This window comes from Pempheris klunzingeri, chromosome 19 (assembly GCF_042242105.1).
Source record: "Pempheris klunzingeri isolate RE-2024b chromosome 19, fPemKlu1.hap1, whole genome shotgun sequence".
Classification (NCBI taxonomy): domain Eukaryota; kingdom Metazoa; phylum Chordata; class Actinopteri; order Acropomatiformes; family Pempheridae; genus Pempheris; species Pempheris klunzingeri.
This window is the reverse complement of record NC_092030.1, coordinates 18,516,864-18,544,757: the sequence shown is the minus strand read 5'-3', so window position 1 is coordinate 18,544,757 and position 27,894 is coordinate 18,516,864. Positions and strand designations below refer to the sequence as shown.

At 42.0% G+C, this 27,894-nt stretch overlaps 1 protein-coding gene across 1 annotated transcript; it reads right to left on the bottom strand.

Moving 5' to 3' along the window:
* Positions 1-1,434: 1,434 nt before the first annotated feature.
* LOC139219200 (electrogenic sodium bicarbonate cotransporter 1-like) lies at positions 1,435-27,534 on the bottom strand. The gene is made up of 25 exons (XM_070851006.1): positions 27,371-27,534; positions 22,942-23,015; positions 21,870-22,046; positions 17,417-17,549; positions 15,766-15,926; positions 15,501-15,680; positions 14,547-14,623; positions 13,506-13,663; positions 13,329-13,416; positions 11,570-11,724; positions 11,331-11,447; positions 10,670-10,844; positions 9,299-9,432; positions 8,146-8,408; positions 7,596-7,648; positions 7,303-7,488; positions 6,389-6,502; positions 5,541-5,702; positions 4,972-5,150; positions 4,107-4,179; positions 3,231-3,299; positions 2,659-2,832; positions 2,410-2,574; positions 1,747-1,820; positions 1,435-1,611 (listed from the first exon to the last, which is right to left on the bottom strand). Exons 1-25 carry the CDS (start codon positions 27,388-27,390, stop codon positions 1,506-1,508), a joined length of 3,267 nt encoding a protein of 1,088 aa, XP_070707107.1. The 5' UTR covers positions 27,391-27,534; the 3' UTR covers positions 1,435-1,505.
* Positions 27,535-27,894: the final 360 nt, after the last annotated feature.

Below are 27,894 nucleotides of genomic sequence, written 5' to 3'. Positions count from 1 at the left end.
GCTTTTAAGAGTTCACGGTCAACCGTGTGAGAACATTAAACTGCATTCATTCAGATAGATTAAAAAAGGATCTGCAATCACTTCCCCTTCTCCAACTACAGTACATGAAAGACCAAGAAAAATGTTTGATGTTTTATTTTCAGCTGATGAAATTTATTCCCCCTGTATCCGTAGAGATTGTTGAAATAATGATGTTTTTGGGATGAAAAAAAAAAAACTGTAATCTTGGTGGATTTAGTCTTTAAAATACTGCAGAAATCATACATAATTATTTCATACTGACAAGAAAAACAAAAAGACAATATCTTAAGTGTCAAACAGCAAAAGGAACTCAAAATGAAGATTCAGAGATCCTATGTAGTGCCAGTTAAAAGAAAATATAATAATCAGTATTTGATCATGAATAATTGCACAACAGATGTTTTTCATATATAATGCCTGGCACCTACAGAAAAATAAGAGGTAGAGCTACATACAGGTATAATACCTCTACTGTCTCCCTAAAGCAGGGAGCTTGGTGGATACGGACCACAGACAGAATTCAGTTTTGTACAACTGGGGAAGTTAAATGATAAAGCCATACCTTGAAATTCAAACAGCTAATTATTTTGCCCAGAGTTTAAATATAATAAATACAGAGAAAGGACAAAAAAGTAGATTATTAGGAAACAAAAACAGAAGTTCCAGTCTGTATGGTGTTGAACCATTTACATCTCACCCCACTGAAACAAACGTGGTATTCTTACATTATCTTCTGGACGTGTTTAATGCTTATGCAGCCTTAAATGGACGGTTGATAAATAATTAATATGCCCATAAATACAAAATTAATGTCCGCTCATTAGTGTGCACAGATGACCTTTTGTGGCCCGTTTGTTCAGTTTTTGTTCACAAGTCAAGGAGGATTTGTCATGTGTTCGCTGTGTACATGCAATACCTCCACTGTGTTTTAATCTTTGGATTCCAGTAGTTACGACTTAAAAGAACATTGCGAAATAAAGAATATATTACACAGTACTTATCAGAAAAGAGTCTGGTTATGTCAGGTTATGATTGGTGTTATTTGGACGTAATCTAACAAAGAGCTCACCCTGATATGTACGGAATGAAATAAAAATTGGTGTAGATGCTATAAATCCATCTGTATTCTACAAACCTACTGTATCCTGGAAATCTTTTTATAAAACATTAGCCGGGTGCTTATTATAAATAATTAGCGAACACATTAATAAGATATTAATGTCCCATAAAAACTGCATATAAATGACCTTAAGAAGCCCTTTTTGTTTTCTGCAAGTACTCAGCAGATGGAGACCGCTCAACATATCCTTTGTTAGCCCTCATTAAAATTCAGTACCACCACAAGTGTTTCAATTTGAAGACAATCACTTCCAGCCATTCTGAGGAATATTAAAAACACCGCCATAAAGAGGTACTTTAGTACAAAAGAGGATGATTATGTTTGCTTTGGTGTAGCATTTCTGCTGCATCTTTGAAAGATTCATTCACAGATCAGTTTCAGAGCCCTTCTTCCAGAAGAAACTGCTATCCTCCGAGTCCCTGTCTATTCGAATCTGAGGCCAACATTTTGTGCAAGAACCTCTGTCAAGGCTGAGAGAGGAGGAGATATAGAGTGGTATAAATACGGTGTTTTATGAACTCAAGACCATATAATGTGCATCACTTGTGCATTTTTGTTTTTCCAGAGGAAATGTGTGATGCAGATGCCGGCTGGTACTCACTTACTCGGCCACCGTGGGAGACTCAAAGTAGTGCTCAGCACGGCGAATGCGTGTTAAGGAAAGTCGGGGATTGATGTCCTGCAGGGAAAAGAAAAGAAAAACAATCTTAAAAACATACTTCAAAAACACTGGAGGTATGGGCCAAAAAGAAAAAAGCCAAAAATGCAAGCACTGGAAAGCTATTAGGGGTTATGTTATAAAGAAACTGACAAAAAAAAAAACAAACAAACAAAAAACCTATTCATACTGGCTTGTTAGAGCAGTGTTAAAGTCTAGTCAGAAAAGGGAAAATTAAGACGTTCAATTTGTTTGTGCATGGAAGGAGTAGTTGTTAGTATGACAGGAGAAAGCATGAAGCCTTTAGAAGCAAACTTCAGCAGCTCTCGGAGAGACGGTACAACAAATCCAGGCTAGTACTCACTATCCACAGATTTATCCCCCAACATGGGCTCCTGCTCCATCATATCCATAGAGATTTTTATACTGGGGATATTTTCATGGTAGGGGTAGTCAGACTGTAGGAGGAGGGAGGGAGAACATTAACACTTACAGACTTTAAGGATCTACAGGAAGCTGTAGACAATCACATAACAACAACAACGGAGTTTGGTATACTTCATCTACATATACAGACTGTTTAAACATTTACACATGAAAGAGTACTTACAAATTCAATTTCACTGTCTATGCTTCCCTTCTTCTTGTTTTTCTTTTTCTTCTCATCCTCTTTCTTCTTCTTGTCTTTCTCTGGGATGACATCATCCAGGTAGCTGAGGTCATGTTGGGAGAACACGTAGTCCATTGCCTTACGAACAGCAACCAATGCCAAGATCTGCAGACGGAGAAACAGCTTGATTAGCTTTCGTTTCCACATAGAGCTGTGCGTGTGCAGTTTGCAATTGAAGCCATTTCTCACCATGACAGGGAAGATGATGGCAGCCACGGTAGACTTGAGGATCCAGAGGAGGGCCAGACACAGGCACTGGATGAAGGTGAAGAGGTGGATGCGTCTCTGGGGGACGTGCCGCAAGTAGATAAGGTCCGGCTGGTGCTTGGCCGGCATCAGGAGCAGCTGCAGGCGGTCCATGAACTAACAAGCCAACAGGCAAACAGGTTAGTCAGGTCAGTCAGGCCAAGAGAACAGACATGCTGCAGTCACAAGTGTGGTTTAACAATATTTGCATGGCATATGCAAAATGCTGCAAACATTTCATGAGCTCGTTATCCCTTTAGTTTATGGCTGAACACTGAAATTCAGCAATTATAGTCCTCTTACTAATCACCATCACATCAACATTAGCTGTTGATTAGATGTTTCCTAACTGTAGACTTTCTGCTTATTAAAATCTGGTTTTTATTTCTATATTATTCAAAAAAGATGCTGTTGGGGTATTTGTATAGTAACATAATTACTTTTTCCAATGATGCGTAACTGATTACTTTTCCCAGCACTGGTTAGAAGGAACTGAATAGTTCAGTCTGACTCACCTGGACACCATTGAGTGACGCCACACCCATGTAGAGGAACACACCATAGAGCACAGGCATGGGGATGAACTGAGGGGCACGAAGCACAATGAAAAGAGTTAGAAATGTGATATTTGACTTGCTGTAGTGATGTCAGTTTATGTTAAAAAAAACATTCAGACACCAGAGATGTTGCTTTCCTTATATATTTGGTGAGTGTCTATTTTAGGCACCATTGCTTTGTTTAAAAATAGTCCACAAGCAGCTTTTCTAAGAATGCTCTTCTAAAGTGTCTACTAAAATCAGTGTGACCAACCACTTGGCTTTATCGGTGCAGGTCTGGTAACATCTTGGTGCTTGGTGCAGGTCTGGTAACATCTTGTTTAGTATTAGCCATGGAACTTTAAAGCAGTGCAAGAAAATCCAATATAAACTAGCAAGCTGGTGCAGAAATTTGCAATCAAAAGAAATGGGCAGTATTTAAGCATTAAAGAGACATTTGCAGCATAAGTCATAATTTATATTAAGAGTTTTGCATCTTTCCCAAAGTCACTATAATAATGTTTAGAGTCAAGCCACTCTGCCCAGAAAAGTGTTTTCTCAGCAGCAGGAACAGTATTCAGAATATCCACCAGGGGGAGGACCAGCTCCAACAATCTCCTCCCTGCGATTTCACATTTTTTGTTTGGCAGCTTAATGTGGGAATGGAAACTTGAGAAGGCACTCAGCTGCAATCGGAGTATAAGCCCTGATGAGCATGCTTATTTCACATTGCATTACTTCAACTATGGGAGTTCCTAATTATTTTGAATTTGAGAGGGGTGACAGGAGTTTGTCCTAAAAGAGGCGGACAGTAATCCATATTTCCATGGAAGACTTAAGAAGTTTGAGCGCTACCTTGAGGATTGGGGCCATGAAGACAGAAAGTCCCGTCAGGAGGAACACACAGATACCGGTGACTCTTTGCTCCCTGGATTGGTGGAAAATCAGGCGGGGGAAAAAAACAAACACAAAATTAATCAATAACCCTCACATGCATACCATGTTTCTAGAGTTTAATCCACACATTTCAGTAGAAGTTAATATACAATACACTGTAAAGGTCTTGTGTAACATGAAGGAAGTCATTGTCGACTCAAAATCAAAAATGTGCAAAGCCATGGTACATGATCTTTAAAGACTTGGCGAACAGTCAAACATTTTTCATGACCTCCACCTCACCCACAAACGTCTTCCTTTTCACTGATGTTTGTCAATGAAGCCGTTGTAATGTACAGCTGCTTATTTCTGGATTATTCCCCCCTTTCTCTTATCGTGAGAAAATAATTCTGTCTCTGCGTGCAGGGTTTCTTTATGTACACAAACCTAAATCAAAGAAGGCTCTGCACCAAGCAGTTACAGTTAACTATGGCAGTATAGCAGGAGGACATCAGGCTCGTCTACTTGCATACACTTTCAAATTGATTGTGATTTCTAAAAAAAGGAAAACTGAGCATGACACGTGCAATTTTGTCTTTTGTGTACGTATAAACTTTTCCCTTTAAACATAACATTTGTCCCCTTTGTCCTAAAACAGTGTTATTCTGCCTTCTAGCCATCTGCTGAGAGATTTCTTTACACCAGAAGAAATGTAATTAACTACCTACCAAAAATACTCTAGGAAAGTAGAGAAAGGGGTAGAAACGCTTGGACCATCACCATCAAGAAAGAATTTAATCAGTGAATGATGTCAACAGTGTGTCCGACAGCAGCGTAAACTCACCTCACACCCAGGAATTTGGGCTGCTCCCCGGGGGCCGACGTCTGCGTCTCCATTTTCAGAGAGTCAATGTGGGCTATGGAGATGACAGTGGCAGCCACGTACCACGGCAGGCCCATGAAAGAGCAGATTATCATCAGGATCGCCACCCAGAACAGATCCAAGTGATACCCTGCACCTTTCTGAGATAAGACATGAGGAAAGAGAGCAGAATAATGGGTTTATATCACAAGCACCAAAGTACACAGATGACGTAAGCATCAAGAGCATTTCTCCAGACATGGAAATGATCTTGTGGTGCTCACAAATGCTAATGCATTCTACAATTATATATAAAATATATTTACATATATATGTACATTTGACTGTTTTAAGTTTGACAGAAAATAAAATGAAGGGACCATTTGAAAGACAGCATTTAGACAATCAAGCAAGAAGCTATATTTGGGTAGCTACTCTTGACTTCAGATTAGGCACGGCCCTTTATTTTCAGTAGCTTTCGGCACAATTGCATGCTGGAACTGTATCCTAGAGTTTTTAAACTGACTAAAACTTCGAGGCAGCGCACCAACCTTGAGTTTGTGCTCTTTCCTGTTGACAATCACAGCAGTGATCTGCTGGTCCATAAATATCAGGATGGTGACCAGCAGAGCGGGGAGGGCAGCTGCCAGGTACACCCACCAAGGGTTGCCTCCAAAAGGGGGAACAAACCAGCCCCTCAGTGGACTCGTGGGCTAAACAAAAATAAGAAGAATGAAAATGTTAAGGTGAACTCATTACATGCCGACACCTGACTAGTGCACCGTCTTATTTCTGCATGTACACAGTCCAGATCTCAGACACGGATAACATCTCAAATAGCGCAGAAGAAAAAAAAACTAATTCTAAGTGGTTACTCCACACTTTGAGAGAGACTTCCCACCGAACAGAGTCTAAAATTACTGGTGCATCATTACAGGACAAATCTGTGAATTAACACTTTGTGGTCAAACAAAGCCGTCTCTGTACTACCAACTATAAGATCCTCTGTGTTCTCACATCACCTATAATCAAGCTGTTATTTGATGCAGGTACCCGATCCTCTACCCCATCATACCCCTCCTCTATGTCAAGACAGGGGGGTGGTCTTAATGCCAGCTGGGGAACATTTGAGACTGACTGTGCCTTAGTTTCAAGCAATGGGTCTCACTTATTGGGTAAACTACAAAGACTTCATTATACTGAGATTTAGTTTAGTTCACAATTTCAGCTTCATTGCAAAAACATGGATCATTATCTGTGTAATCAGAGGAAACTGCACCTGGCTGGCCATCGTCATTCTCCTGAAAACACTTCAGTGCAGTGATTACAAACAAACACAGATGGAATAGTTTGTTGTCACATTTCTGATACATATATTTCTCCCATGTGTGGCACCTACCTTGAATTCACTTGGCACGATGAGCTTTGGAGTGTTCACACCGATAAGGGCGTCCACGCCACAGAAGAGAAGAATGGTCAAGATGATTGCAAAGTCACTGATGAGCTTCCTCACCTGGAACAGGAGGGGGAAATTTACAACATGTTTTAAAAAGGTTTTTTTTTTTTAACCTTGTGGCAGCATGAACGTCTGGCTCTGATGCAAAACTGCAACCTGCTTAACCACATTTGTAGGAAAACAAGCACTGGCAGACATTACCTTGCTGAGTGTGTACTTTTGCTACTCAAAGTGCAGTGAGTGCAATTACAATTTTAGTAAGTAAACACAGTTGTTTGGTCTGGTTTACAACCTGTGAAACAATCATTAGTCACCAACTGACAGAGGCCAATAAAGCTCAAGTCACATTATTTGCAAGAGAAAAATGGAAATGGATAGTTGTGCAAATGTGATTTGGTAATTTAGGTACCCAATACCACAAGATCCACTAAATGCTGGGTTTTTATTAACCATGCTAGTGGCATGGCTCTAGATGGCAATGTCAGTCCAACACTTTAGGCCAAATTTCATGGCAATCCATCCAAAAAGTATTGCAAGATTTCAGTCTGGACCAGACATTCATGACGCCCTCAGGATGAAATATAACTTTGGTGATTCCTTCTGTTTCCATCTGGCAACTTTGGTTTATGACCAAATACCTAAATTACTAGGCCGAACCAGCCTAAGCTGTACTTTGTGTTTTGTACCAATTAGCAATAATTTATGGATCTGACTCATCTTGAGTCAGATCGAGAGCCACTAACATCTGTGAAGTCTGTAACAGTTTGAGTCCATGTTCACTTGCATCCTGCATTTAAAAAAAAAAAAAAAGAAAATCTGCTATACACAGACTAATGGGTGCCACTGCCATCACTCACTTGAGTGGGGAAGAAGCGGCTCGTCTTGAACTTCTTCAGAGCCATGGAGCAGATGTAAGTCCCAAAGAACAAGATGAAGGACATCAGGGTGATGTCAGGCACGTAGCCACAGGTCTCTCCGACCAGCCGCCCTCCGTACTTCAGACACTGCTTCCTGGTCAGGGACGCCCAGGTGGCATTTATTGGCTGGAGAGGCAAGAACAAAGAGGTTCCTTTAACCAACAAGCAACAATATTTAGAGAAAAACTGAATTCTGAACCCATTCTACTAGATGTTACAAACACACTACATACCAGATCAGTACTGTTTGCCCAGGTTGAGACATCAATGAGTTCTGATGAGTTGCCTGGTAAAGAGAAACAATGATATCTAATCACCAAAATGAGAATACTTCTATCATTTCCAGTATCACACTTGCCATTTCAGATCTGTGTCAGTCTCTCTTTGCTGAACAATCCTGCCAAGTCACTCACTACACAGAAACTGATAGGGCTGTTGAGAAAGTAAACAGAGGTATCTACAGGCCGACACATACGAGTATCGTTTGTTATCTCCAAAGTTAGCACAGCAAAATTAAGTTGAAAGCTTTGTTTAGAATACAGTAGCAGCATCTCTGCCAAAAGGGACAAAATCAAACACAATTGTTCAGTTTGCACCGTCTGGCATTACTGGTGATACTGAGATTCTGATGGGCTTTGGACAAAAGGACAATTCGAGATTACAGTGGTGGGATCAGTTGCTGCCTATGACACTGGATATAGTGAAGCCACTCCTGTAATCCATCTATACACGGTCATTCCAGAAATGTCCTAATCTACTGCAGAAAAAGTGAAGACTACGTACCAGGCATGCAGTGGCAGTCGTACTGAGTGATGAGGTTGGGATCGTAGCCGGAGTTAATGGGGTTGTGGTGGCCCAGTTTTATCATCTTCTTGAAAGCGTCATAGATGAAGATGAAGCTGATGAGCGCTGAGAAGCCTTCCTCGGTGAAACGTGTGAAGTACTGCACCAGGAAGCTGGCGTCTGTGGCGACCAGCACCAGACAGAATATACCAGACCACAAGCCGATCCACAGCCGGAACTCAAGGTAGTCGAACCCGTTGTCCCTGAGGAGAAGAAATCCATGAATTCACAGTACTGTCACTTCACTCCTGTCTAACCTGAATTCTGTCGAGCTTAAGGTTAATAGTTATACTCTGGATCCCTTCAAAATAAAACAATGTTAATTTTTGCAACTAGAGTTGTCAGTGGGCTTCTCTCTGTATGGAAAATATGCACCTGTGCTATACGTATCCAACAGCTGCAGACAGGCTAGCAGCTGCCACTCACTCAGTAACCACTGACTTGCGACATGGAAACATTTGGAGAACACAGACACCGAAACATTCTTCACTCACAGTGTAAAATTAAATGAGAGTGAATTATTAATAATGGAACATAATCAGCGCGGCGTTTGGTAATGCTAGAAGACTGTCTCTGGGAGAGGAAGGGAGTACAGTGGAAGGAGCAGGGTGAGCTCAGCAATTAACAGCCTTTATTACCCATCAGGCGTTGTGAAATTACATGGTGAACAAATTGTGTGAATACAGGATGTGTTGCGGTTGTTGAATGGGTCTTATTACACCGTCTCCGACATTTGGTTCTACAACAGGATGTGCATGTTGCTGATCTTGTCAATCAAGACAGGAAGTTAAAGGCAAAACAGATGGGAAATTAACACTGAGCAACTATACCTGCCAAGAGATTTACAGTACGCAGAGAAAGTTCCAGTGAGATACTAGAACAAACAAACCTTAAAGCAAAACAGCCAACTTACTATAAATGCATTCCTCAAGCTTTTATTTTTATTTCCTTTTATTTATTTATAAGGGCATAAGAATAGCCTCTCTGTAAACACAAAAACAGCATCCATCCTTTTGGGGATACACAACCTATAAATATCTCCCAGGCTCCTGCTCACTGTTTTTGTGCTACTGAATGACTAGTAACTACTCACTTGCTGAAGTTGAAGAGGAGTCTTTCAAAAACAAGCACGGGGCCTGTGCTGCTGAGAATAGTCAGGGGCTGACCAGCCAGAAGACAGAACACTGCTCCCGTCAGTGCCGTACCAAGGAAACTTTCCAACACTCCCTGCAGCACAGCACACATGGAAAAACACATACAGACGTTACACACGGCTCATGGAGCGGGTTAGGCCCAGAACATACAGAGGCGAGGAGACGGCACATTCGTACATAGAGCATGACTTGTGACTTACTTGGAGAGAAATCATTCACACATTCATCAATATTAAGCACATTTTTAAAACTCCATTACTGCAACTCTTTCTGTGTCATGAAACATGAATTAGTAATTTTGCTTACTCAGCTGGAAGCTTTGTTTTCCCTACAAACAACGTACAGCTTTCCTGCTTCACCTAATTTCCATTTGTGTCAGTAGTTTAGAGTCTGTAGCTTTAGGCCTTTAAAATACATACAGATGAGCAATTAACAACTAAGCAACTAGGCTGTATTTCTGAGACCTGTGCAGGGAAAGGTCAAATAAGGGCAGGGATTCCCTCCGCTGTGCTCAGATTGGAAGAGGGTGGAGGATTGAGGAGCACTGCTGGTGGTGGGGGTGGGGGGGCATTGGAAATGCAGGCATGACGAGGCTGCAGTGGCTGAGTAATCTGGATCTGTGGTTATTTACAGCCAAGGCAAATCCCTGAGGCTGGTGCTCTGCAGGTCTGCTAGGATGGAGCTCTTTGCCAGGAGAGAGTACAGCAGTCACTGGGCTACGCTATGCACTCAGCTACAAGGAGCAGCCGGATGGATGCAGCAATACATACCATTAGAACATGATTTTAATTCATAACGCCTACACATGCAGTCCAGCCAACAGCAGGTACGGCAGATGGATGCATGATAGAGCCTTTGAGCTCCAAAGTAGCATGGCTAATCAGCTGAAGTTAACTCTTTTTGTTGTTCATTAGTTTGTGACAGAGCTATGACAGAGGTAAAAAGTACAAACATCTTAAAATAAGATTGAATCTGGTCTAATATCATCAAGAATACATAAAGAATCCAGCTCTAGTGCACCATTTTCTATTTTTGTTACACTGGAAAAAGCAAAAGGTAAAAAAAAAGGAATATATACAGAGAAATACTACCCATTTGTGTTATATATTATAGTTATGCATGGATATGTGCATTGGAGACAGTTTACCAGTACTTGACCACCAGCTCTCTAATTTAATAACATTAACAAAATATCAGAAGCCATCTGGAAATGATGAAACAGCATGTTATATGCTGCTCCATTTTAACTTAACACAAAAAACATGATGATGGCCATGATGTGCATGCTTATGATAAATAGGGTGGGTTACCTGCATGTTTTCCGTAGCATCACCAAGTAAGCCTCCAAATGTGATTGCATTGGTGACGGTGCCCAGATAGATGAACAAGATGGTCGACAGAGACTGGATATGTATGGCATCATAGAAGTCACTGGCAAAAAATGGCAGCTTCCTCTTGATATCCAGGACAAGACCTCCACAAAACCTTAAAAAGACAGAACCAGTCGAGTTAGTGGGTGCACCATCATTTCATGTCATAACTTGGCTTACTTTAGCTATATAAATGACACATGATGTGCATACACTGGAAAAGAGATTACTTTGGAAATATATTGTCAAAAGAAAGGAAAATTCATTGTTCCGAATGAAAATAAAGTTTTCCCTTATTGCAGTGTTGTGGAATGTGTGGAATATTTCCTCTATGGAAACTTTTTCCAAGTTATCATTTTTACTTCACTGACTATCACATGTCATTGGGATAATAATCAGGTTGAAAGTGTCCTCAGATTTTGGCAATTTTACATTACAACTTCTTTAAATGAGAAAAAGTGTTTCTTTAGACAAGAAAGCATCATGCCTTTATTATTATTATTATTTTTTTTTTTAAAGGCCGCCATCTCTGAGGATAATATTATGATTTCTTCTTATTTTCTTGTGTGTACAATCATTTAGGAAAGTTTTATTTAATTACTTTCTAGTGCACTGGAGCTCCTCTCCAACCTGGTGACCTCCCCCTCCTCCATGTCCCGCATCATGAGGAGTGTCACCATTCATCTGAGGCGGCTCTAATCCGGCATACATGTTCTTCCTTCATAAACAGACAAACACATTTTTGTCATGGTGTCAAATACATGTTCATGCTACACACTGGATGGAATTATGGGCAGTGACTTCATCAATTTGGATTAGGTCAAGGGGATTAGAGCGGACCTTTTGTCTGAGGATGGCAGGGACTTGGGTGGCTCTATCCTGATGTCAGGGTCCCACTCTCCGGGGGGCAGGACGATGACTTCATCCAAGAACTCCTCGATACCAGCCAGCAGATCCTGCCTGTCCTTCGCTTTATAGGCAATATCATGGAATACCTGCCAGCAAACAGACATAACGAACCTATGAGTAATCAGCCAGTCAATAATGCAACATGTCCTTATATTATTCATACAGGCCTTGGGAGAAAAAAAACAAAATGTGCAACAACGATGGCTCGCTGAAAAACACTGCCCACTCACTTCTGATTACTGGGACACAGAGTGCCGCGTGTCATCTAAACACAAATCATGGCAACCAAGCTCACCACTATCATAATGAAAGCTAAGAATTTTCTAAGCTCTTTCACAATGCACACAAATAATGAGTCATCTGTGCAAAACATGACCACGTGGACGAGCAAATATGAGTACTAGTACTGATGATGATACAACTCTTAACTCTCACAGAGCTGAGAGGGTTAAAGTTTAACCTGAGGAAATCCTGGAAAAACACTTCCTGCCATGTTGACATATGAGATATACTGGGAAGAGCCGAGGCCTGTGGGAATTTGCAGGCAAAGAGCTCTCAGGGTTAAAAACACTACGACAACACTGACAGGTTAAATTAGAATAAGTGAAGATAGACACTGGAGACACAAAGCAGACAGAGCTGAAAATATTGGAGGATGTAAAAAGAAATGAAGAGACTTTTTTTTTTTTTTAAATGTATAATTTGCCTTATTGTATTGCATTTATTCAGCTGACACCAAAACAAATTTGTCTCACAGCTTTAACACACAGCTTAACAACTAAGTTGGTCACTGCCAACAGGACTGGCCAGGCAAACTGCTGCGATGCTTAATACAGCAATATCCAGAGATCTGGCAAGAGGACAAGTGCTGCAGGAGGTGTGTGCAGACTGCCTCTTACACTAGTTAATCACTGCACCTGGACTTTATAAATACCGATAAGTGAGGAAATAGGGGAAAAGGATCAGTATTAATTATGCATCATCTAGTCATCACTTAGATATGATAGTGTGGCTGTAGGGATGGCGTCAGGCCACAGCCACTGTGGTCCAGACTGAAATATTTCAACAGCTATTGGATGGATTGACATAAAACGTCCATGACCAAATAATGGAAAAACTGACTGCATTACAAACGGCCTAAACTAAGATGTTTAACATGGGTTTTCACAAACTTCAATCAATAATTATCAATAACCGTCATTGTGAGCATGCTATGCTATGCTGACGTTAGTAGCATCATTTCAGGTGACCGTTTAATGCAGTTTATTAGTCATTCATTTACTGCCCATAGACTGAGTGGACACATAAGAATCAGTATCCTTCATTTCTAGACAAGCAACTTTCAAAACCTTAATGGGGTTTCACTGTCTGGAGAATAGGCCACCTCATTCCTAAAGAGATCTCAAGATGCTATTATCTCAGGCTCACAACCAATCAGAGCCTAGTTAGTCCAATCAGAGATTAAAAAGGATGATCTAACATGTTAGAGCAGTCGGGAACAATTTAGCGTTCCGCGTCAGTCCTGCTGCTTCACAGCTCGACACACCATTTACATAAGCAGAAACTCATTCATTGCCGTAAAAGAGGCACTTTAGAAACATGCCATGCAGAGGTTGAACAGATCGAATCTCTGAGTGTTAAAAGCAGTGAAAGTACACTGACAAATGTCAGTTGGTAATAAATAAAGTACCTCATCTGACATCAGGGTGGCAATGGCTCTTCCAATTTCATGATAGGACTTTGCTTTGCCTTTGGGGCCCAGCAGGACAAAGAGGAATCTAAATACAAACAAGAAAATGAGATGTTAGGGCACATTTCATCTTAAGTGATGGCGATGGTTTTTCAGTGAATCATGCGGCCGCTCTACCTCGTGGGCACAGGGACCTCGGTTAGAGCCCCCAGCATGACGGCCTGCTGCAGACGCACAAACGCCACAAAGGGAGTTTCCAGGAAGTCCACCTCTCCAACCAGCACGTTAGATGCCTCAGCGTCACGGGGCAGCTTTTTCATGAACTTATTCTTCAGCTGTCAGGACAGAGAAGAGAGAGCAGAGAGCAGTCAGCGAATGAAAATGTCAGCCAGTATTGTAACAATGAATGTCGATTATTTGCTACAAGCTACAGGCCTATGAGGGAGGTCACGCACACACAGACTCTTGCTCCATAGCTGTCACATGCAGTATGACCAATGATAGATGTGACATTTTAAATAAATGTGACTGGCAGACCAGAGAAGGATATAAAGCATGTAACTGGCGGTACCTGCCCTTTCCTAGAATTATGTGCTGAATAGCAGCTTGACTTTATGCCACCTAATAAACACACTTTACTACAGTCTGACACTAAACTAACTTGCAAAGTACACGGCGCTCCTTTTGGATTTAGCTAAAAGAGCATACGCACATAAGCTGTGGATGAAAGTGAAAAAATTCCCTTGCAGGGAGATGATTAACTGAGGCCTTGGTGTTATGTCAAAGGCCAGACCATTTGGACAAACCTACAGATTCATTAACTGTTGCTGGAGCATAATTCCAGTTGTTACAGTTTAACTGCGTTTGTCATCATCCACGTGTGGCGTGTCTGTAAACCACGGGGACAAATTACAGTTAGCTAGTTAATCATGAGTCATGGCAGCGAGAGAAACTGCATTCGTGGATGACAGAAACTCGCACAACAAAGACGGCAGACAGTGAGCCTTTGTTGTACAGAGTGAGATAGAGCGAGGGAGAGCCAGGGGGGTCTCATCCAGCAGTATGTGAGGCTCACAAGCTCTTGCATACACACAGCCCAACACATGACCATGCATAGTGCTGCTTTGTGACTGGAGACCTTTAGTATCCTCTATTAGGTTGCATAAGTGCTGCCATGTCTTCTCTATGCAATAATACAGAGAGACACAAACATATTACCTGATCCTTCTCTGGTTTGTCAGAGAAGTCGCTCAGGCTGTTGGAGGTGAGGTTCCGATGGGCAGTAGTTGGGCTACCTGCAGAGAGGTAAGACACGTCTAGCATCACAGACTGCAGAGCTTCAAATGAGACATTTTTGATCAAGGTGAGAGGAGTCCAAGAAAAGAAAAGCACAAGGAAAGTACATGAAGAGAGCTAGAAAACCCTAGCTAAATGTGGCCAGGCTTAAGCTTTGGGGCCAGTGCCAGATGGTCGTTCATTCAGGCGCTTCAGAGAGAGAACTACGTCTGCTGCTTATACACGTCAGCAGAAACATGCTTAGGCAACTACTGGCAAACGAGTGAGAACGTAAACTTTGTTCTCCAACATAGTCAGGAACAGTAAATGGACCGTATCAAACCGAGTTCCAGAGTCTGCAACATTTTAGCCAAATTAATATTTAGTACATTGGGTGTTAATGGGTGAAGCCATTCTATCCTTGTGTATTTCTAAACTGATCTGCTTCAATAAACACATTTAGCTTTTTGCTACTGAATGCTGCTACTTTTACATGGAGTGCTGTATATTCCAACTATGTTGCCTTCAGTAGCAGTACTGTGACCTCACTTACAGAGGTATCCCATGCTGGAGCTCCTTACGACCTCACATGGTTCCTCTGAGTCTCGTGGGGTTAAATAAGGCACGGGTTGCTCAAAAGGGTTGCGTGCTACAACACCCCCGATGCAGGAGGTCAGAGGCAGCATAGATCCAAAGAGAAGGAAAGACAGGGGGGGAAAAAAAACAAGAAAAATAAGGAAAAGCAGAGAAAAGACAAGGAGGAAAAGAAATGAGGGGTCAGCTGTTAGTATTAGGAGTTCACATCAGAAATCAGAAGTCAGAAGGTGAAGAGAATAAAAGTGGAACTTTTGGGGTTATGGAGGGTAAAAGAAATAAAAATGTGAAGGTTTGCATTACCATTCTCCTGATTGGAAAACAGCCTACTTGCACTGGAAACACTCTTGCCAATGTCAGCAAGGGAGCGCAAGTTGGACTTCTTTGTCTGGTGGCGATGCTTCCGTAACAGAGTGTACATGACCTTCTCCTTCAGGTCCGCCTTCAGCTGACCTATCTCAATCTGGCTGTCGGTGATCATTTCTGTTAGAGGGATAGATTGAAGATCGTGACTCTTTTTTCTTCAAACCCTTCAGACTGTGCTGGTTTTCTGGTCAAAGCCACTTACCGACAACCTGCGGCAGGGTGGAGGCCTCCAGGTCCAGCATGATGGTGCCCTTTTCAATGCACGTTTTAAGTTCCATCAAGCTGTGTAAGGACAGCGTGGCCACATGAGGCTTACTCCAGCGCTCGCCACCTTTCTCCACCTTCTCCTCAAACTTGATCCACCTGGGGAGGACAAAAGACACACAAGTATGGAGAGTGTTGAGAAGAATTTACAGTCCTGGACTGTGTTCAATCTTAATAATAAACATAATGTTCCTGAAGAAGCTGCCAGATGCCAAAATAATCTTTTCATTTTTTTCCACTCTCAGAACAAACCGGTTCCTGAAAGTAAAGGTCACTGCAAAATATAAATGAAAGTACATAACGTTGACTTTATAAGTTTATGAATAAATACAGGCTACAAACAAAAGGAGACAAGATGGGGTCTCTTTTCTTTACAAAACAATCCTACACTGTTTTGAATTGGTCACAGTTCATAAAGGCAACAATAGGGGATGCAGGACAGCGTGGAAATAAAAGAAATCAAAAAAAAAATCATGAGACTTTAGAAAATAAATAGATGGCACGCTGGAACGGCGACAGTCTTTTGCAACTTTCAGACCACATAGTAGCAGGAGAAACATGGCTTTGTTACTACTATGGGTGAGCTTAGCCATGAAGGTAAGACTCAGGACAAGGACTCTTTTTAATAATAATGCCTCCATGTCACCATCACAAAGAGCCATTCTCCTAAGGCCTGAGGATGGGGTTTCCTCTGGGGATAGAGTATCCCTCTGGCTGTGGTCCACACGCCTGTGACCAGCCATCTTACTTGGAGAGGAGCCTGACCATGGAGACACCGTCGACCTCAAGGAGTTCATTTGTCTTCCCTTTCAAACAACCCCCACTTTCCCTTCCCAAAAGCACTGAAAAAGAAATGCTTATCACGAGTCTGTAAATCTTTTGAGTGCGTCTATGTTACTCCAGAGAAGGCCAAAAACTGAAGTTGGTACATCCATTACTTTGACAGTGTTAATGGAGAACACTACTAAATCAGTGCAGTGCTCTTAGAAGTTGGTGCTAATTAAGCTACAATAGATGTTGTGCTTTAAATAAAGACTATTGACAGACTCATGGTGCAGTTTTTCACATAAAACAGGAATAGACCTATGCAGCAGAACCACAGACTTTTATCACACACAATCTTCTTCCTCATCAACACCTACATTACCCACAATGCAAGTGAGTCGCAGACTGTTGACTTTGATGTGTAAAAATCAGTGGAGTTCCCATTTAAGAGGAGGTCAACTTTATTAATCCCATGCAGTGAAAGTTTAATGATATCGATGTCCAAATTCCAGGTGCTCCAGAACTAACTGTAACATTATGTCTTGCTCTGACTATGTGGGAGTTTCTGCCTTTTCCTGATCCCACAGAGCAGGTACTCCAGATCTCAATCAGATAAGCATAGACTGGGAGTTCACTGGAGTACGGCCTATTTCCCTACCCATACAAAACACGATTATTCATACGGGATTGTGTTCCGCTGACTGCACCGGGATTGTGAAGCAGGAAACAGGCTACGCTGCCCGCGGCTCTTAATATAAGAAAAAGGAAGGGGGGGCGGTGACAGATCGCATGTCTGGCCAAAGACATTAGGCTCAGAGGCTCACCTGGCCGTCTCCTTCCACTCCATCTCCTGCCCGTCCACAGCCAGTAGCTCGTCCAGCTCGGTGAAGAGCTGAGGAGGTGGGGGACCATCATCTTCCTCCCCCAAGATAAACCTGATCCTCTCAGCTGGGGAAACTGTGGGGGGGAAAAGAGGAAAGTTAGGGACCAACAAATCAATTATGCCTGCTTTCATTTCATGTCAAGAAAAAGATTCCAGCCATCTGACTGATGATGATTGAAAATAATATGTTACTGTGAGTGTAAGTGAGAAACAGGCCAAGCAGTTGCAAATCTTGCATATAACTTAGCTTAGATTGTTCAAATCATGAAATCATATGTAACCAGTCCCTGATTGCTCTGACAATCTGTCAGAATCACAAACATGAAAAGTTGAACACAAAGTGTTCACTGCCATTTAAACAAGAGGGAAAGACACAACACACCTTCATGGAGAAAGAACTTCTCTTACATTTCCTTCTGAGAAAGGTGTGCCAAGCTCTGTGTCACCAAACTGAACTGTGAATACTGATCATTACAGTAAATGTACATCCTCCTCTACAGATATTACAGACCTAAAGAGGTACCTATGACCTCAGGACCCCTGACAAAGGCCCACTTATACAACGTTTTATATCGTGCGTGTTATAGATTGTAAAAAGAACTAGTTATTCTGTTAACACTTCTAGGAAAGTTGTGCAACTGTGATGAGACAAAGTGGGGGTTTAATTAGCAAGTCCCAAGAGGCTATTTGTGCTCCTTTCCGACATACTGTACCAGTCAGGATTTCACAGGTTGATACCTCAACAACGTAACAGTGCCTGTAACCTTTTAATCCCGACACAGCGCAGCCAGGCTTAATTTAGGACGCTTGTTTTTAAAATAGTACAGCTGGAACTGTTCAGCTGTAGCAAGAAAATCTAACGTTAAGCTACATGAAGGGCAAGATCAATGTCTTGGAAACACTGGAGACATGGAGCATTAGGGTACGGATCACTTCCCACCTCCCCGCACATCAGCATTCTTGTGCAGCGCCAACATCATTCACCAACGACCCAGAACAGAAACTCAAGAGATCTTTCGGTGTTCCTTTCCTGCTGTCCTTTCCCTGGCTGACTTTCAACGCGACACTTACTGACGCCACATGGTGTACACAACACCGCTCACCTCTTAGGTCTCTCAACTAGTGTTATCAATGAAAACTAGGTCTTTGTTGTGGTTACACACAACTTTCAAGTGGACAGCTCCACAGGGTTTGCCAGAATCAACAGGATTACAGGGATTTAGATGGAGGGCAAAACAGCGGAAAATCCAACAAGTAGAGGGCTCTGTATGCACTGTCTAGCAGTGAGTGCCTGTGTGTGTTTTGAATTGGGGCTTTTGCCGTCTGACACATGTCAGCCTGAACGCTACCCTCTCAGACTATTATCTCATATGTATGTTTATGTGCTGTTACAGCACACACACACAAATCCCCACTATGTCACCGTTTTCACTGGAGAACTCTAATCTCATCATCTTAAACCTAAGGACACACGCCGATCCAGAGATCATAATTTACTTTAATTACTCACAGTGAGGCACAAGTTAACTTGGACAGCAGAGGGGTGAAGGCGAGTCAAGAGGCAACATTCCCTCCTACTAAAGGAAGGACAAAAATCTAATATGAAAATCTTTGCAGGGGGTCACTGCAGTGGTTTACTGCACAAGAGGAGAAAAATGTTTATCCCAACAGTGGCTGTAGCCTCATCATGCAATTGGGTCTGCCCTCTCATTGAACCATACAAGACTGTTTACAGTTCAGATCCTCTACAGAGATACAGTAGGATGAGGAAGAAGCAGAAGTCAGTGTGTGCTAGGAGGCATTTCAAGTGTTCAGTTTAAATGCCTCCTAGCACACACAGATCTGCTTCTGTGTTTACTCTGGTTCCACGCCTGTTCCCCCCCGCCTGCTGATTTTCAGTCTGATTCTATGGATGAGCAACCAGCAACACTGTTTGCATTTAGACCAATGTTTGGACCATACACACATAAAATGCTATAGGGTAAACTAAGGGCATTCATTTGAGACGTGTGTAACTTTTAAATAGAAAACGGATGCGCATTTATTAGAAGTTTTATTTTGTGTTCAAGTGTTTACCTGCAATCAAATTTGACTCACAGAGTAATTAGATGGGGCCTACAACATCTAGAGAGAGATTAATGTGAGCAAAACTCTTATCGTATCATAGCACCTTCGAGTGACTAAGCACACAGGCCGGTTTACACCTGAGCATGAGGTGTGACAAAGGAGGATTACAGCATCAGAGGAACCAGCAGTGTGTTGTGAGAGGATTACTTGTCTGCTGCGTGGAGTCTACGAACCGACAGCTCGATGTGATGCCGGCATGACCGATGTGTGATCGCAGGTGGGTAAACAAATCCAAGATGGGAATGACAGAAGTAAAACTGGTTTCTCGTTTGACCCGATCGTGCTTTCCTTCTTACAGTAGTCACCTTTGCACCATTTTATTTCCACTCTGATTCTGAATCACTAATACCCTTGCTAGACGTTACAGAGCTACTACTAAACGGATAATGTTAAAGCATCTTCACGGACCTTCTCCTCTCAGCTAATCTGGATCCTAGTTGAACAAACTTATATCTAAACTGAGGTCCAGTCACAACACCAGACTGTAAGAGATGCTGCATAAAAAAAAAAAGATAGATGTAAATTCCTGCATTCACTGTTATCTCAAGCAGGTAGCAAATCATTTACATGTCCTGTTCCCCCCCACCAAAACTATGACCTCTCTCCCCGTGGTTCCTCCTCAGCTGATCCTCTGTCCCTGAATTATTTGAGCATGCCTTACAGGTTTCCTGATGCATCTGCCATTTTACTAGTATACCTTATCTAAGGGAGTTGCTCAAAACTTTGCTCCCATTCAAATCACTTTACAATTTCTCCACTGCATTTCCACAGAAGGGTCTATTGCTTAATACACAGTTGTCTGGAGAAGTTGCTAGATAAGCTAAACTCTCCTTGCCATGTCTTTATACTCTTGTTTGAAGTACCTGCAATGGCCGAGTTGCCATTACACCCTTTTATATTTTACCATATTTCACAACATGCTTGATTAAGGCTTTATTTGAATGTGTGATTTGAAATATCATTGTAATCACCAGTTCAGTTATATCTTATAATACTTGGCTTGCAGGCAAATCCCTGTCCTTTCCCATCACCAGCCCATTTTGAGACCTTAATGGTTACCTCCACAGACAATAAAACAGAGAGCAAACAGTCTCCCATTATTCCAGTTCCCAGTGTGTGCCATTTAAAGGTGAATTCCAGAATTGAGATAATTGTACATCTTGCAAATAGCTTTTAGCCAAATTGGTGCTTTAAAAAAAATTACCCACCCAACATTACAAACAGGTTTGCATGGTGGTATTCATCAAGGTTTATGGATACAACAATTATAAGGCTCAGTTACTGTACACAGAGGCTAAATCAAGGTGTTGACACTAAAGGCTCTTTGTATAATCTTTTCCCACCTGTGTTACAGCGTTTCTATAAAATCTCTTCTTGTGCAGTCACAAGACATATAGGCTAAAGCTGACTTGTATCTAAAGACTCTCAGAATTAGAATTCTTCCTGTTCTAGAAAATGATCTTGGGATTATTGGTTCTGCCATGCCCTGCTCCTAAGCCTTGATAAGGAAAGACATCTGGTGTGCTTTCCTGACAACAATATTAATGTGCATTTTGCATGTCATACCACTTTGAGGACTAGCAGTCAGAGTACTGTTGGTAGGTTCTGCTTTCATACTTCGGTTTACCACTATTTGATGGATTCTGTCACACATTTGATCATTTTATCCTTCCTTATTTTTTTCATTGCTCTTGTCAGCACTGGGGTCGTATTAGGCCCGCTTGTTGTAGCAATGCCCTCATCTAGATTGGGAAACTGCTTGATATTTTGCCATTTTTGCTGGCTCTTCTGCTTTGCTACTTCTCTCTCCCCATCTGTCGTTCAGCTTCTGAGAATCCTTTCTCACAAATCCCACAGAGTACTGTGTTAATCATTAAGGTGACAGATAATACCCCTCTTGTATGTACTTAACACACTTTAAGCCAAACCAGTGTCATTTTCAGATTAGTGTTCATTATGCTCCCATTCCCCGTCTCCATTAATTCTGTTGAGTGTAGGTTTCTGTCTGGTGATTTTTATTTTTTAACTTCACTCTCTTGGCTGCCACCCCACCCAGCATTCCCTGCTCCATTTGAATTACTACCTCCTTAACTACAGAAGCACTGATATCCTGCAGGCTGTGATTTGCAGAGTGGACTTCACCCAACGGTCTTAACAAAACTAAAAAAGTGACATAACCATTGCTAATGTGGCTGCTAGAAATTATATTCTGCACAGTGGATGCTTTCACTGGATCTTTTGGGTTTTATTTAATGATCAGAACTCACTGAGTGGTTTGAGGATGTTTGCGGTGCATTCGTCTGCGTTCTCCCCATCTGACTTGGATCCTTCCGTACTGTGTTCAGCTCGTTCCCGCTTCTCCTTGTGGCTAGACTTGCGTCTGTGGCGTCTCCTCCGGTGGTAGCTCTTGGGAACATGCACACCAATGTATACAGTGTGGTGACCTGCCACAACACAATACAATAGAGGCGATGCAGATCAGATTACATTCACAGAAAAAAAAACACAATGGGGACTGGTTGATCGGGTGTGATGTTGTAAAAAATGTTTTTCTTATCACATAGTTTTTTTTGTTTATTACTCATTTCCCAATCAGGAAGAGATACAGCATGTCATCAGTCAAATTAAATATATGCCAACTACTTCCTACAGAGCAGCTCATACAGGAAATGATGATTTAATGTCTCCAGGAAGTCATTAGAGAGACAAAGAGGGAGAGAGGGGACTCTTACAAATACCGGGCTTAACTGACCAAGTTAGCACTGAAGTGACCACGTATTTTCCCAATTCAACCATGCATTCCATAAACACATCTTGCAGGTTTTAATGACATCTTTCACACTTCACGGTGGTTTCTACAAGGATGCATGACTGACCAAAGAACACATGGGGTGCACACTAAACGAAGCACTTCCACCACATTCCCAGGTAGTAAAGCAAAGGGGCTTGCAACTACTGTGCTGCTGCATACAAACAAACTACTTGACATAATGCCAGAAACTCTGACGTGGTTCCCCTTGCGTGCACCCTTAAATGTTAGTTTGTGAAACATGTGAATGCCTCAGTAAGTCCATGAGGGCGTCTCCAGATAAATTCTTTTGTGTCTTTAGCTGACAGCCGGCACTGGACAGGATTAGAACACTTAAAGAAACATCTTCCTGTGCAGAAATGTCAAGCTAAAGCGGAAATGATTCATCTTCTATAATATGTCCAGTTATGCGTTGGTGATAGTGATATATATGGAGCACAGTGCAGTATGTGGGGACACACAGAGATAAATTACAGCTTGTGACGTGCCAATCTGTTAGACAATGTGCTGGCATTCATCACTGATCTTACCTTCCACTTCCTCCTCATCGCAGACATGTTTGACAAAGGACGCTCCTCTGTCCAAGACCGCTTCATCCTCCACTCTACAAGGCAAAAAAAAAAAAAAAAAGAAAAGCATGCAACTGTTAGTCTTTCACCACCATCATCATCAACAGTTTATAGAACTTAAGTTGAAACAATGACACACCCAAATCTTCAAATGAATAAAAATCAAAAAGATTGTTTCAGCAGCATCATTTTCACCCTTCGGAAGAATAACTGAAGCCTTGTTTTTAATTCAGGTCCCATTTTTATGGCCAATAGAGTTAAAGTCGGGTTACCGTGAAACACAATCCTGATAATGACTCCTATTCAGCAACATCGTATTCAGTTACCTAATGTTGCTGAATATTAGCCTGACAAGCCATTTCTCTCTTGTTTAGCAACCGCCTACCTCCAACTGTGGCACAGCAACAACAAAAAGAGACAGACGAACCTTGTTAAAGAGAGAGTGACAAGTACATTTTGAACCATCTCTCTCTTGCTGTTTTTCAGATTTGAATGTGATATTTTATACAAAGCCTAGGCAGAATCATTGATGAATAACTGCATACAGCTTCTAAAATCAGCTTTAAAATGCATTAGAACTTCTGATTCTATGGCAAATCACCCACACAGGACCAGAATGTCTCCCTCCTATTCACCTACACTGCTTCACATATTCACATGAATACATTTCAGCCATGAGTAAGACGGACCTGCATTATCAGTAATTTTTTTTTTTTTAATGTCACACTGGAACTTCTATTGCACAAAGAAGGCCTTATACTAATTTCCAGATCCCAGCAGTGTAAGAGACATCTTCATGACCTGGAGTTTCCTTTGATCGGCCAGCCTCAACCTTCCTGAAAGGCTGGAAGGAATGTGGCTCCTCCAGTGCAGCAAAGTATGGACTAATCCAGGTCATGAATGGTGCTTCAAGCCACAACATATTGGAATCTCAGAATATACTTTAGCCAAAACAGCACCAAAAAGGAAACAATACACCCACTTCTAAGTACAAAAGGTAAAGAAAAACTAACATTTCATGGCACTGAGGATAAATCTAATTTCTATTAAGGCCTCATCTCAAAATGCAGACACTTTAGATAACCTGTGCATCTGAGTCGTTACTATACAAGTGCAGGATCAAATTAAGACTTCATCTGCCATCTGGCTAATCTGACTACTGCTGTATGCAAATGGTTTTGATAAAGCAAGAAAAAAATAAATATTTGATTTCGGACGCATATCAAGAATGTCAATTACACAGTTTCCATTTCCCACTGAAAAACCCCCAACTGAGCATGACAAAATTTGAAAAATGAGGGGATGGGAGCAGTGTACACAGTCCACTAAATAAACAAAGTCAGGAAGGATACAACTTGTTCCTCCGATTGCACTGCGAGCTCATCTGAATTTCCCCAGTGGATTTGGTATCTGGCCTTGAGAGAGATAGAGGTATAGCGCCGATAGCAGACGTAATGTTGAGCCACCAGCTCCAAGATCAAACAAAGTGATGAGGAGTGGCCGGGCTTGGTGCCAAGTTTTCAAGCAATACTTATACAGTGATTAGCCTCTGTACCCTCCTTTTGTTGCTCATTGTTGCACACAAATAAAAGAGAGGTCAAGTTCCCACAAGGCACCGTGTGGACAGGGTCGGCGCTATCTAGCTCCAGATTTCACCGCGTTCTCTGTTCTGCATGTGCTCCCTCCAGGACAGGGTGTACAGAAAATACCACCGGCTTCAGGGAGTTACTTTTGTCACACTGTTTTCTTTGGTAAAGGTCTTGAATTCAACAATTTTAAGTGTTCACTGAGAATATGGTCAGAGGGGACACATTAAAAAACTAGAAAAACTAATGGGTGGAGCTAGTTTAATTTATTCTTGTACAAACGTGTACATATGGGAGATACACTTCAGGATCTTTGCAGGAACACATCTCAGTCTTGTGGCATTTACTCCTGCAACAAGGTAGTGATGGTGTGTGTGTGCATGGGTGTGTGTGTGCATGGAGGCAGGTCATGTAACACAGTGAGAGGGCCTTCAGAAAACCATTGGCCACACAGGAGAGCAAAAGAAGCTCATGTTGCAGGTTTACTGCTGGCTATAGCCAGTCAACGGAGCCATGTTAATCACTCCACACTGAGGCCTCAGACAGGGGGACCCTCATGATGAGAAACATACCACAGGTGGTACACAGACATCCAGGATGAGGGGGAAGAGTTCAGCATTCCTGTTTTGAATTGAGTGCTAAAGCAAAAAAATAAAAAAAAAAATTAAAATTGGACCAGTATGTGAGTGGGATGAAACGTATCGAGGCGATGTTGGGAGCTGCACAATGATGAGAAAATAAGAAACTTAAAATCTCCTTCAGCATTATTTCAAATCAGGTAGCAAGAAGCAGAGCAGAAGCTAAATGCATATCTTGCGTATGTGTATGAAAACATAAGGCAGATAAGATCCTCATTCACGTCATTGTAAACGCAGGAAATCTTCTTGATCTTCTTTTTCATTTCCTGCTATGACTTCCACTGGCTGATTAAAAAAAAAAAAAAAAAAAAGAAGCTGGGTAAGGGTCAGAGCAGCCATTCATCCATCTTGCACTGGTGAACTGCCCACTTTTCTTCTGTTCATGGTGACCTCGTGTGGCTGGATAAACCTGTCAGTGCGTGAGGAGCCAGGATCAGCTGATCGGGATCAGGGATCATCCCCATCTCTTTACAGAATGACGCACCCAGTCCCACCAGCCAGGTTCACTATGGGGGGGGGGGTGCCCCCAGCACAGTCAGAGCAACAAGCAATGCATGGATGATTTATGAGCCTTAAAGTGAAACTTGCACAACAATGATCTTTTGGGTGTCAAACCCTAACATGAGTTCAGATGTTAAAAGTACTAAAGCGTCTACAGAAACTGCACCAGCCACTTTAACTGTAATCACATTTTGACAAACTTTACAGCTACCTTTCAAGTCTGCCCAGGTGGATGATACTAGAAGGAGTTTCATTCAGCTAATACTAAGCAAGTATTAGGGCTGCAAGTAACAATTTTCATCAATTCTCCATTTTTTGGTCTATAAAAAAGAAAAGTCTTTTACAGCTTCCCAGAGTCCAAGGGGACATCTTCTCATGTCTTGTTCAAAAGAAAAGTAAAAGCACATTCCCACATTGGAGTGGGAATGTGCTTTTTGTGTGTTTTTGGTTTGAAACATGACTTTTAGGGAACACAGACATTTGCGGGAGTAGTTTATATGTCTGCAAATCAAAGGGTCAATGATTTTGGAAAAAAAAAAAAAAGTCAATAAGTTGATCAGAAAAGTGACAAAGGACACATGCCATTTGCACTAAAGTGATTACAGTCTAACTTTTATACAATAGGTGAGATGTAACTGGCTCCCTGCTCTTCAGGTCTGCTGTGACTTTTGTCAGAGTTTCCTATGACATAACTTGTATGGATGAGGAAATGGACGGACACCTTATTTACACAGATGATCACTCAGCAGTGCACAAAAGAGCTTTTATGATTCCAGTTAACACAAAGATGGAGACAAAGACAAGAAAAACATTTCCCTATTGTAAACAGATTTCACAAGGTCTACAAAAGAATGAGGAATCAATTTGTGGACAGTACTCTTGGTCTCACTCCTTGCTATGTGTTGGGGGTGGGGGGGTTGTAAGACTTTACTAGTAAGGTTCTGGGGGAGCAGACCAGACTGTAAATCCTGATATCTATAATCAACTCACACTGGCTGCAGATGAGGGTTACCAAGCAGCCAATGGATTCCAGGTGCATGTCAGAAAAGCGCATGCAGACTCATGAGTGCGTTTCCTTGTTCGATAGTAACCGTAAAGTTTTTGTTATTGGCATCCGCGTCATTGCGCAACGTGGACACATACGCTGGCCCATGATGCAAGTGGATTTTTGGGGAGTCTGCTCAAGGACCACATGGTATGTGAGTGTGAGGCATAGACACACACACACACCCACCCACTCACACTCACAGTTTTATTCATAAAGTTACACTGGAGACAGCTCTGCAACATTTGGCCGGCGCTTCCCGCGTCTCTCTAATTGATCATGACAGGTTCTCGGAAAATAGATTACCGGCGGTTCACAGCCACAACGGTGCGGCAGCAGTGGCTTATCCAGCCAAGGGTGCCACTCGAATGAATGAAAACATTTCTTAACGTGAGAAAAAAGCTCAATTGATCCTCCACTGAACTTTCACTGAATAGGTATGGCACAAGTGGAAGACTAAATCCAGATTTACGCACAGAAAATCCAACAATGACACACCTGACGTCTAATTCACACCTGGCCGGGAAATCTCCTTAACGTATGGACTGCAAGATATATGGTGAAGTTCCCAACACGTGAGAACACGTTCACAAGAAAAGAGAGGATAATCATGGACTTACTTGGTCTTGTCGGAACTCATGGTGCCAAAGTTCGCCTTTGAAAGATGATCAGTTCGGCTCACTTCAAAACTTCTTTTGTAGTCGATGTTGGAAAATCTTCACCTTCTCTCGCTGTCGCGCTTTTCGATTGGATAGCAGTGAGATAGGAGGCGAGGAGCTGGAGCTGTGTCGCTGGAATGACTTCTTCGACTCTACAAATCAAATTTAACGCGTTGCGCACACTCCTCATATCGCGCCGGGCTTCTTCAGGTCGCGGCTCGGTGACATCGTGGAGAAAAGGTAAGTTATGTCTCGCTGGAAGCGCGCGGAGAGACTCTGTGAGCGCAGCGTGTCTTTTTCCATATTTAAAGTGTCATCCCTCCTCCTGCGTGACGCCACCGGGGGGGTGGGGGCGGAGGTCAGAAAGTTACTCCTGGGTGGCGCACCAAAACCTTTAACTTGACAAACGGTTTCTCTGTTGTTCACTTTGCATCTAAAAGAAGAAATTTACAGTTTCACCGGATCTGTTAATTGATGGGGAAAAG